The sequence below is a fragment of the Malurus melanocephalus genome, unplaced genomic scaffold (genome assembly GCF_030028575.1).
Source record: "Malurus melanocephalus ecotype Western Australia unplaced genomic scaffold, MMel_1.1 scaffold_233, whole genome shotgun sequence".
Lineage (NCBI taxonomy): Eukaryota > Metazoa > Chordata > Aves > Passeriformes > Maluridae > Malurus > Malurus melanocephalus.
The window spans coordinates 149,076-159,696 of NW_026623465.1; the positions used below are offsets into that span (position 1 = coordinate 149,076).

Below are 10,621 nucleotides of genomic sequence, written 5' to 3' on the forward strand. Positions count from 1 at the left end.
GTGTGAGCAGGGTGGGTGAGCAGGGTGAGTGTGAGCAGGGAGACTGAGCAGGGTGGGTATGAGCAGGGTGAGCACCAGGAAGGCAGTGTGAGTGCAGGCAGAATGGGTGGCAGGCAGGTGCTGTTTTCTTTGCTGGCAGAGTCCTGGTGTGGCTTTGCTTGGCAGATGGAAGGAAACCATCACCCACTCAGGAGTACCGRTGGGGTCTGGCCTTTGAAGGGGACAGTGCAGTCTGGGCTGTGAGTCAGGAGTCTTGGAGCTGTGGGGGTGACTTTGAGGGGCACCCTAGGGTGTGGGAGGGCAGCCTCAGGCCTTCCCCAACCCCCAGAAGGGAAGTGGGGCAGTTGCTCAATCCCAGTTAATAAACTGGTGTGGTGGTTCCTCCTGCCTTCTGCTTGCAGCTTCTCCTTCRCAATGGGAACTGCCAGGCTAAGAGAGGGAATCCCATGGCACACTGTAGGAGAGGGGTTTTCTCACCCCTCGGAGGCTGTCAGGGCTGAGAAACCCTGACACGGAGGACACTTGTGATAAGCTGGCTGGTCTGATGGGTGCCCAGGTGACAGGAGCTGGTGGCAGGGCTGGGGAGGAGACAAGGCCAGCACTGTGCCTCCTGTCCCTCTGCTGGTTTGGCAGTGTCAGCCCTGCCTGCACGTCTCATGGCATGGATTCCTGGAGCTGGCACCGTGTGCCACTTCCCTGCCATGAATCTGTTATTTGACCTTGGACTTTTCGAAGCTCCATGAACTCCTGGCTGTGCAGCCGGGGAGCCACACCTGCGCTGGGGCCGGTGGCGGGCTGTGGGGAACACACACATGAGGTCTGTGCCTCACTGCTTCTAAGCTGTGACTTGCTTGGTTTCCTGTCAGTGAGAAGAATGGGCTCCATGTCAGAGGAGCTCAGCTTGGTCCCCTTGCACCAGAGGCCGGAGCTGCTGGAAGCCTGTGCCGAGCTGCTGGGCGAGGAGTGGGGGAAGAGCCGGGCGTCGCGGCTCCACGCGCTCCAGCGCTCCTCGGACACCTTTCCTGCCTGCCTGCTGCTGCTGCGGAGCCGGGGCCCCAGCGAGACCCCCGCTGCCCGGGAGGGGCCCTGCCAGCTCGTRGGCCACGTCCGGCTGTCCCGCGTGGTGGGCCGTCCCCATGACCTCTTTGTGGAGAGCGTGGTGGTGGCCCGGGCGCTGCGGGGCCAGGGCTATGGGCGGCGGCTGATGGAGGCCACCGAGCGGTGGGCCCGGGCCCGGGGCTTCAGCTGCCTGCACCTCACCACCCACGACAAGCAGCATTTCTATGCCCACCTGGGCTTTGTCCTGGGTGAGCCGGTGCAGAACGTGGCCTTTCTCAGCCCTGCTATATCCTCCGAGGTGCTGCGTCTCTTCTCTGCCCCTTCTGGGGCTGCCACTGCCACTGCCACTGCCACCACCGCCAGGCCACGGGTACCCGCTGCGCCCCCGCCTCCCCTCCCGCCCATTACTGTCCCCCCACCACCTCCCCCACCGACTGTGATCTGGGCGAGGGGTGTCCTGGCTGAGAGCAGCGAGCAGAGCCTCCTGAAAACCCCACACCGTGATGCCAAAGGGCTCCCCATCTTCTGGATGAAGAAGGACATCTGAGGGGCTGGGGCCCCGAGCCAGYGATTAAAAGCAGTGCGGGTGGGAGCTGCCCGCCGCAGCACTGCCTGCCTGCCTGCCATTCTTCAGGGCTGGCACCAGCTGTCCCAGCCTCCCTGGTTCACCCTGGCCACATTGCGGGGTAGGGGTGCTGGGAGGGAGGTGGTGCCCGTACCCTGCTCTCCCTGGGCAGCCCCCAGCTCACCTGGATGGGGCTCTGGAACCACCAGCATGGTGGGGAGCCAGGCCCACCCCAGGCTGTGGGGTTGGCACTAGTCCCCAGGGGCACTGCCTATCCCACCAGTGTCTCCTCCACTCGGGATTGGGTGTGTGGGGGCTGACGGCAAGTGGTGGCCACCAGCATGGCCACAGCTGAGCAGCCTGGGGAAACTGAGGCAYGGCATGGCTGGAGGGGCACCGGGGSWGCAGRMCATGGTGGTGGGGTGCAGGRTCGGCTCCCCTGCACTGCACGGTGAGGGGGGCAGGTGGCCAAACCCCCCCTAAGGCAGCCGGCGTCAGCGAGGGCCAGAGGCATGRGAGGGGAAGGTCAGGGAGAGTGTCCGGCCTTGCAGCGAGGGATTAGCGCTGCCCTTGCTGCATCACGCGGCCCTGGGCCCATTCCCCGCCTAATCCCCTCATTCTGGGCAGCTGGCCAGCACCGGGCAGGGGCACCAGCCCCCTCTGGCCCTGTCTGCGCTGTAAGGAGCAGAGCTGCCCCTTTGGCCCCACAATGCCTCTCGGGGCRCTCAGTCCTTCAGGTCACCCAGCCTGCCTAGGCACTGTGCTAAAGGGAGATCAAGGAGTCAGCAGGGAAACTGAGGCACCAGTGGCTTGCAGCCACTCCAGAGCTGTGCCGTGGCTGTAGTGGTGCAAACAGGAACTCACACCAGAGAGCAGCAGGCAGAGGTACCCAGGGCCAGTGCTGAGGCAAGAGGGGTCTGAAGTGCCCAAATGTATCAAGTGCTGGCAGGATTTAGGGTGGGCAGCACGTGCCTGCAGGGCAACCCAGGCCCTGTGGCCAGTCCCAGCCCGCCATGTGTCAGGGTGGCAGCGCCTGCATTGCTGGGTGCTCGCTGCATSCCACAGGCTCACCCCCATGGCTCTCCTTTCCCTGCAGGGTGCCGGGTGAGGCGGGATGGTGCCGGTGCTGGTGCTGTGGGCCTGCCTGGCACTGGGCACAGCCCGTGAGGAGASCCACGCACCCGAGCCCCTGGCAGGCGGCCAGCCTTTTGCCGTGGTGTGGAACATCCCCACCGGCCGCTGCCAGCACCGCTTCGGCGTGGGGCTGCCCCTCGGTGACTACGGCATCGTGGAGAACCAGGGCGGCGACTTTGCCGGTCAGAACATCACCATCTTCTACAAGAACAAGTTTGGGCTGTACCCTTACCTGTCAGAGCAGGGTGTCCCCCACAACGGGGGCATCCCCCAGYGCGTCCCCCTCAGCGCCCACCTGGACAGGGTGGCCGAGGACATCCGCCTCCTCCTGCGACCTGCTTTCCATGGCTTGGCCGTGGTGGACTGGGAGGAGTGGAGGCCCCTTTGGGCCCAAAACTGGGGGCCCAAGAGGATGTACCGGGCAGCCTCGGAGCAGTGGGTGCGGGACCAGCACGGCATCCTGCCGGCACGGCAGCAGCTCCAGCTGGCCCAGTCGGAGTTTGAGCAGGCAGCACAGACTCTAATGGAGGAGACGCTTCTGGCGGGCCGAACCCTGCGCCCCGCGGGGCTCTGGGGTTTCTACCGCTTTCCCGACTGCCTCAACGGCAACTGGGCCAAGGTGGCCAACTACAGCGGGCAGTGCCAGCCGGCGGAGGTGCAGCGTAACAACCTCCTGGGCTGGCTGTGGGCCGCCTCTTCTGCCCTGTACCCCAGCATCTACCTGCCGCTGGCACTGCCGCCCGCGCTGCGCCRCCGCTACGTGCACCACCGGCTGCGTGAGGCCCTGCGCGTGGCCGCCTTCGGGACCGACGGCCTCCTGCCCGTGATCGCCTACTCGCGCCTCTCCTTCCGCCGCTCGCCCCGGTTCCTGGAGCTGGTAAGCGCTGTGGGGYGGGAGCTGGCTGCCGCTGTGTCGGGAGGTTCTGGTTGGCACAGGGACAGAGGCTGTGTCCCCCAGCCCGGTCACGTCTCTGTCGCCGGCAGGCTGACCTGGTGCACACCATCGGGGAGAGCGCGGCGCTGGGCGCGGCTGGACTCGTGCTCTGGGGAGACATGTCGTACTCCCGCTCGCCTGTGAGTATGGCTGCTCTGGAGGCTGTGGGCAGCATGGCATGTACGCGATGGCCACATGCCCTGTGCCCACAAAGGAGGTCAGAGGGTCGCCAGTACTGGGGTGGGCTCTCACGGRTACTTTCTCCCCAGGAAAGCTGTGCCAGCCTGCGCCACTACCTCGTGTCCACCCTGGGTCCCTACGTGGCCAAYGTGACGGCAGCAGCCCGAGAGTGCAGCTACAGACAGTGCCACGGGCACGGGCGCTGCGTGCGCCGGCAGCCCCACGACCTGGGCAGCCTCCTGCACCTTGGCCCCGGTGCTGGCCCCTCGGCCGCTTTCCGCTGCCACTGCTACCGTGGCTGGGCAGGCGAAAGCTGTGCCCGGCGGCTCTGGCTCAACCCTGTCCCCTCCTGCCAGGTGTCCACCCACCCTCACAGCCTCCATGGGCACAAGGACCTCCCATCCTCTGACACCTGCCTGCCACAGGGCACGTGGGGCTGGTGACCAAGGCTGGGGACCACCATGGTCCCCTACCCCAGCAGTGCTGCTGCGGGCATTTCCAATGGTCTCATTAACTTAAATAAATTGTCCTGGCACAGCTGGCGTGGTCCTTGTGGGCAAAGGTGGGGGGGCTCTGTGGTGCCTTTAGGCTGGACACAATTGCCATTGCTGCTGAGAGACAGCACAGACCCCAGTTTGGCTCTGGATGGGTCCAACAGCACCTCTGTTTTCCTGCATRAGCTCTGCCCTGACCTGGCATGGTGAGCTGGCAGCCCCATTATCCTGGGAAAGGGGGCATGGGGCACTGCCACAACTCGCTGTTCCTTTGCCACTGGCACTGTGCTGCCAGCAGCCCTGACCACGCCACCAGGCCCCCCTCCCCACAGCTATTTTTATCGCCCCCCAACCGTGTTTCTCACTGTCCTATTTTAAGCGGCGCAGTTGGCGCACCGGGAACCCAGTGCCCGGCTCCTGGGGGCCCTGCAGCACCTCAGTGCCCGCTCAGGCTGCACGGGCGCAGGGCACAGCGAGCCATGCCCAGGGAGGCTGCAGAAGGTACACTGGGGAGTGGGCTGGGGGCTGGCGGGAGCCTTGGCACCGCAGCGGGGACTGGGCAGTGCGGGGCTGCGGGGTTGGGATGGAAGCAGTGGACAGAGGGGGGCTGCCATGGGGGCTGTGGGCAGAGATGCCTGCCTGGGGAAGAAGGGGGTCCTGGAGGGCTGCAGGTGTACAGCAGCACCGTTTGGGGAGGGTGCAGACAGGTGATGGCACAGCCCCCTGCACCAAGCCTGTGTGACCAGCTGTGCCTCTCCAGCGGCGGGAAGTGGGTGCAGGGGTGATGTGGGTACCTATGGGGCAGCTCCTGGCCAAGGGGGGCCATGGGGAGGGTCTGAGGGGGCCCTGGGTACCAGCTGAGGCTCTGCAGCCCTGACGCCTGCCAGCCCCGTGGGTGACACACAGTCTGGACAGCAGCGGCATGGCGCCACGCTGCCCTGCRACACGCCACTGACCCCGGGAGGGATTGGGAGTGGGCACGGTGCCAGCCTGCCCTGCTCTGCCAAGGGCACAATGCGTGGGCCCTGCCCACTGCTCAAAAATACACAAACACCTAGAAAATAATCCTTTTCCTCTACCCCAGTTCAGGCATGATTGCTTCCCAAAACAGTGCTGCAGCTATGCCTACTTCCAAAAAGCCCCCTCACTCCTATGTGATGTGCCCAGTAGGGCAATGGGCACCCTCCTGGCACAGCATAGACCCCACATCTCCATCTGTGCATCCCCAAGCAGCACCTAAGCATAGTACCTGTGGGGTGAACTGGGCCACACAGCAGGCTGGCACTGCCCTGCACCTGCCCACCAGCTTCCAGCTGGCTCTTGGAGCCCCAGACAGTCCCATAGTGCCTGGGCTCTCCAGGCTGGGGGTGGCACATTCCTGCCCCCAAGCCAGGACCAGATTCCAGCCCCACTAACAAGGCTCTGGGATCGTGGCCACCAGGCACCCACTAACTGCTCTGATGACAGCAGTGGGGCCAGGGGGGCACAGCCAGTGCTTGCCCACTGTGGCTGCAGGGCTGTGCCAAGGGAACACCGGCCTTGGCTGCACGCCCTGATGTAGCACCGGGCTGCCAAGGCTGAGATCCCCTCTGGTCACACAGGGGCACCCAGGGCAGGYGGGGGCTGTGGGCAGGGCACAGGCTGACCCTTGGTGTCCACTCCAGCAGACAGCACGGGAAGGGCCGAGGGTGCTGCGCCAGCAGAGCCTGGGGACCCCGACAGCAGTGAGTCTGGAGCCATCAGCCTGCGCCCCGTGGAGTCCATCAGCGACCTGCACTGGGCCTCRGGCGGGCACAAGGGCACAGAGGGTGAGAGCACTGCAGGGGGGCTGTGTTAGCCCTGGCTGTGCCCATGGCCAGGCTCTGACCCCTTCTCTCCCCTGCCTGCAGGCAATGGCCCAGCTCCCTCCAGCAGCCTGCGCCGGCCCCCACCTCGGCCCGTGTCCCCTGTGCCCCCGCCGCTGCTACCCACCCTGCGACCCGTGCCCCCAGCCAGCCCCTGCCCCTGCCTCGGCCCTGGCCACCCTCTGCTGCTGGCCCTGCTGGCACTCCTGGCACTGTCAAGCCTGGTCCTGGCCACACTGGCCATCTACTTGAGTGGTACGTGGCACTGGGCAGGGTGGGGGGACAGGGAACTACGGGGGGCCAAGCTGCCCACCCCCAGCGTGTCCCCATCCTCTCCCCGCAGTCCTGCAGAGCCAGTCGGTGCGGGCACTGGCCCAGTGGCTGGAGAGCCAGGAGGACGCCGTGCACCAGCTGCGGGCAGCCAGCAGGCAGCTCTGGGCTCGCCTCAACGCCAGTGCCCAGCCTGGTGGGCACCGCTGAGCTGCCCCTGGCCCCACCATGGGCTTTAGGCCACCATGGGAAGGGGCACCGAAGGGCAGGAGGGGGAAGTGGGCAGCCTTACCCAGAGACCTGGCAGCATCGCCCCTCAGGACAAAAGGGCAATCCCGGCCCCTGTCCCAGGCTGTGAGAGAGRGACAGGGCAGTAAGGACCTGCATCCACCCCAGTGACAGCCCTTCCTCTTAACAAGGCAGAAGGCATACTTCAGTTAGCCTTTAATTACCTCTTACAATCAAAGTCTTAGAAAATCACCATGATAGATACATTCCCAGGGTGGCAGGCACTGCCAACTGGCATYGCCTCATGCCCGCCTGGACAGTGCCCCACCCTCGTAATTAATTTCCCACAAGATTACTATTTCATATAAAGCATTTGGCTGGAAAAGGGCGGAGAGTGGGCAGCTACAGCTTGCCACTCCACACCGCTCTGCCACCATTCCTGGTGCCAGGCTGGCTGTGGAGGCAGGGGCTGTACCCAGCATGGCAGCGGGSAGAGCTCTCCTGTCACAGGCAGAGACACCAGGACGGCTGCAGAGACACCCTGCACGGCTCAGCTCTCCCACCCACCCTTCAGGTTGTGCCAGACCATCCTGGTGCCCCTGCAGGACTGGGAGGGGGTAYACCAGCCCTGCCCCTGAAAGGGGCAGCAGCAGCTTGGGTGAGACCCCCTCCCACTGTGCCATATGGATTCCCAGCCACAGAGCAGGCACACGGCAGCACGCCACCACCTCCCCCTGCTTGTCTTTAATCCTTCCTATTTTTTGGTTAAAAAAATAAAGGAGGGGGCAGCCCCTGGTGGGGCAGCTCCAGGCATTAAATACTCTGCTGTACATGAATAAAAGCCCGAGGGCCGGGGACACCTGCCCCTCACAGTGCTGGGTCTGCAGTCCAGGTTGGCTGGGGGCTCTGCCCCCTTGTGCCTGTCACAGCACATCCGCCCGCTTGTCCCGCACACGGCTCCGTGCTTTCGTGCGGGCTTTGAAGGCAGCCGAGTTGTAGAGGTGCTGGAAGGAGAGGCAAGGAGAGAGGGGTTAGGGATGCCCCTCTGCCCACCTCCCTGCCAGCACCTACCACACTCAGCTGGAGCCCGTGAAGGCACAGGAGGGGACTGTGGGCACAAATCTGGGAGGTGGCACCCACCTTCTCGAAACGGGAGACCTTGCTGGCTTTCAGAGCAGCCGCATCCAGCACCAAGGGGGGCCCAAGGCCGAAGATCTCCCGTAGCAGCTCATTGTTCTGTGGAAGCAGAGGGTCTGTCAACACCCACCAGCACCAGCCCAGMACTTCCTGGTGAATCTGCACAGCCCCTACCTGGAGGTGGTGGCGGATGCCGGAGCCCAGCACCTCCTTAAAGGCTTGGTAGGTGCGCTGGCGTGCCCAGCTGTCCAGGTACATGGACTCCAGGCCAAATCGGATGGTCTCCTCCTGGTACTCCCCACTCTGAGCAGAGAGAGGGGTGTCAACAGTAACCTGGGCACCACAGAGAGCCCTGTGTGTCCCCTGGCTCCCCACAGAGAAGAATCACCAGGGAAGCAGCCACACAGCGAAGGGCTCGGCACCACCASGCTCCGGTACCTCGATGAAACGCAGGATATCCCGGAAGATGGATCGCTGCTTCCGTCTGTCTGTCTTGGCTCGGTACTTGTTGCTCTCGGTAGCCAGGACCTTGAGTTGGGCACACAGGAACCCTGTATCTTGGTGGCACAAGTCCTCCTGCCAAAAAGCAGATTTAGAGGGATGGGCTCCAAGCACTGCCCACTGCCATGGCCAGGACAGGGCTGGGCTGGGGGTCACTGGGGCCAGCCCCCCTGCCCTGCTGGTGACACTGATCAATGCCAGCTCAGGTGGGGCATGGGCAGGGTGTCACAGCAGCTCCCTCCCTGCTGCCCAGTTACTGACCACTGCTGCTCCCGTCGCCACAGCCCCTACTGTACCTCCAGGTCCTGGGCCAGCTCRAAGAGCAGTGCGATGGTTTCCCCGGCCAGGATGCGCAGGGCAACGCTGCTGCTGGTCAGCAGTGGGGGCAGCTGCAGCCAGCGACTGCGACAGGGAGGCAGGAGAGCAGTCAGGGAGGCCAAGCACTGCCCCAGAAGCTCCTTGCTCCACAGCTGGCTGCCCCACACCAGCCTCCACTCACCCCACACCCCACTCACTTGTCCAAAATGCTCCTGAGGTGGGAGGGGGGGCAGATGGTGAGGAGCAGGGACCACGACTGGAGCGCGCTGCAGTGTAGAGGCCCGTGCTGAGTGGGTGCTGAGCCCCCTTCGCCTGTGCTGGGGGTGCTGAAGATGCCCTCCAAGCAGGACAGGCATGAAATCAGGTCCTGGAGGGGAGAAACTCACCAGTCAGACCACAGCTCCCGTGAAGGTATCATGGTGAGATGTGCACTGGGGACCAAAGGGGACCCACTGTGTCAAGGAGTGCCAGGAACCCCTCGGGGCAGGAGAGACTGCTCCACCCACAACACCCCATCTTTGWAGTGCAGGCCTCCCCCAGCTCAGCTCCACACTGCCCAGGGAAGGGGTCTGGGCTGTCACTGATATCCCCGTACCCCTACCCCAGCTCAGCTCCAGGCTGCCCTGGCACCGTGGGCTGAGGGCAGGTGGCACAGCAAGCCCATGGGTRCCCTCCTGCAGGGGTACGGACGACACCCAGGCGCAGTTACCTCGAGGTCAGCAGCAGCAATGTAGCAGCACATGCCCAGGGCTGTGGCACACTGGCAAGAGAAGTGAGGGAAGGGCAGTCAGAGAAGGCAGTGCCGTGCCAGATCCAGCGCCCAGCCAAGGGAGAAGCCAGGTTGGGATGTCCCTGCTTTGCCCCGCCACACTCCATAGCACCCCATCCTGTCACCCTCCCGGGACTGCAGGGGGCCCCGAAGGCATTGCCTGGGCTCTCCCCATCACGGATGTGTCCCCAGGAGGAAAGGGGCCAGGCCTTACGCTCTGCCGGGCACTGGGGCTGGCTGTGCTGTCTGTCAGGACGCTGATGAGAAGGGGCTTCAGGCTGCGGAACAGCTCTTCTCCCTCCGGGCCAGAGCCCATCTGGAGGCACAGGAGGGTGAGGACGGTGCCGGCCAGCGCCTGTTCCTCCCCTTTACCTGTGGGCAGATGAGAGACCTCCCTGATACACGGGTCACCGGCCTCGCCACCCTGCACCCGCCTGCGCCCTGCACCCTGACCTTTCTTGAGACACTTCTCCAGGGAGTCGGTGAGCGTGAGGCGGCGCTCCAGCAGGAACTCGGACAGCGTTTTGGAGGACAGGGCCAGGCGCAGGCTCTGCAGTGCCGCCTGCCGCGCCTTGGCGCTGCGAGAGACGCGGGACGTCACGGCCCGGGGTGTCCCGGGACAGGGCACGTCCCGGCCCCCGGCTGGCAGCGCCGGCAGGGGCAGGCAGCGTGCCAGGAGTGCCCACGGGCGTGACAGCCACTCCTCACCTCTTATCCAGGAGGTTGTCCATGTGCTCTTTCAGCCTATCCTCTACCTCCTCCTCCTGGCCTTGCTCACTCGCCGCCTCGCTCCCTGCCCGGGCGGCACCACGTGAAGCCGGGAAGCCCGCGGGTAGGGSACACCGGGACCCACGTGGGGGTCACCATAGGGTCCGGGGGCTCACCTGGTCCCTCGTCTGCGGGGCTGGCGCTCTCGCTGGCGCTGCTGCAGTGGCTCAGCACCTCGCTGCCGGCCTCTTCCTCGCTGCCGGGTGAACTCGCTCGGGCGCTGCCGGTGCCGCCTGCGGAGGTGCGGGGCAGAGCCGTGTCAGCCCGGTGCTGTCAGCCCGGCGCTGTCACCCCATCCGTGTCACACGCGATCCCCGGTCCCCCCGCCCGGGTCCCCCCACTCACGGCGCGCGGCGCGGCGGGAACGCGGCATGGCCGGAGCGCGCGGACCCCGCGCCCCGCCCCCAGCCCCGCCCCCTG

The 10,621-nt window shown here is 65.2% G+C and overlaps 4 protein-coding genes across 6 annotated transcripts in view; 3 read left to right on the forward strand and 1 right to left on the reverse strand.

Moving 5' to 3' along the window:
- Positions 1-2,026, forward strand: part of NAA80 (N-alpha-acetyltransferase 80, NatH catalytic subunit) — a 5,211-nt gene extending 3,185 nt beyond the window's left edge. The window contains 1 exon segment of the mRNA XM_057374807.1: positions 867-2,026. Coding sequence (XP_057230790.1) covers positions 867-1,606 — 740 coding nt within the window. The 3' untranslated portion in view covers positions 1,607-2,026.
- HYAL3 (hyaluronidase 3) overlaps positions 1-4,402 on the forward strand; it is a 5,998-nt gene extending 1,596 nt beyond the window's left edge. Inside the window, exons 2-4 of one of the 2 annotated variants that reach the window (XM_057374789.1) lie at positions 2,721-3,635; positions 3,743-3,832; positions 3,962-4,402. In XM_057374789.1, the coding sequence (XP_057230772.1) occupies positions 2,739-3,635; positions 3,743-3,832; positions 3,962-4,315 (1,341 nt within the window). In that variant the 5' untranslated portion in view covers positions 2,721-2,738 and the 3' untranslated portion in view covers positions 4,316-4,402. Of the gene's footprint in view, positions 1-2,035; positions 3,636-3,742; positions 3,833-3,961 lie in introns of those variants that run through there. The other variant, XM_057374788.1, reaches the window with a different exon arrangement.
- Positions 4,403-4,845: 443 nt separating this feature from the next.
- Positions 4,846-6,690, forward strand: LSMEM2 (leucine rich single-pass membrane protein 2). The gene is made up of 4 exons (XM_057374792.1): positions 4,846-4,867; positions 6,034-6,174; positions 6,256-6,465; positions 6,554-6,690. The coding sequence occupies exons 1-4, from the start codon at positions 4,846-4,848 to the stop codon at positions 6,688-6,690; spliced, it is 510 nt and encodes a 169-aa protein (XP_057230775.1).
- Positions 6,691-6,893: 203 nt separating this feature from the next.
- Positions 6,894-10,598, reverse strand: IFRD2 (interferon related developmental regulator 2). 2 transcript variants are annotated; one of them, XM_057374790.1, is made up of 12 exons: positions 10,547-10,598; positions 10,318-10,434; positions 10,142-10,226; positions 9,887-10,011; positions 9,648-9,805; positions 9,374-9,424; positions 8,862-9,031; positions 8,643-8,748; positions 8,284-8,421; positions 8,020-8,148; positions 7,849-7,944; positions 6,894-7,712 (listed from the first exon to the last, which is right to left on the reverse strand). In XM_057374790.1, the coding sequence occupies exons 1-12, from the start codon at positions 10,572-10,574 to the stop codon at positions 7,632-7,634; spliced, it is 1,284 nt and encodes a 427-aa protein (XP_057230773.1). In that variant the 5' UTR covers positions 10,575-10,598; the 3' UTR covers positions 6,894-7,631. The 2 variants fall into 2 exon arrangements, with proteins under 2 accessions (XP_057230773.1, XP_057230774.1); XM_057374791.1 differs by lacking the exons at positions 6,894-7,712; positions 7,849-7,944 and having other exon boundaries at positions 8,085-8,148; positions 8,234-8,421.
- Positions 10,599-10,621: the final 23 nt, after the last annotated feature.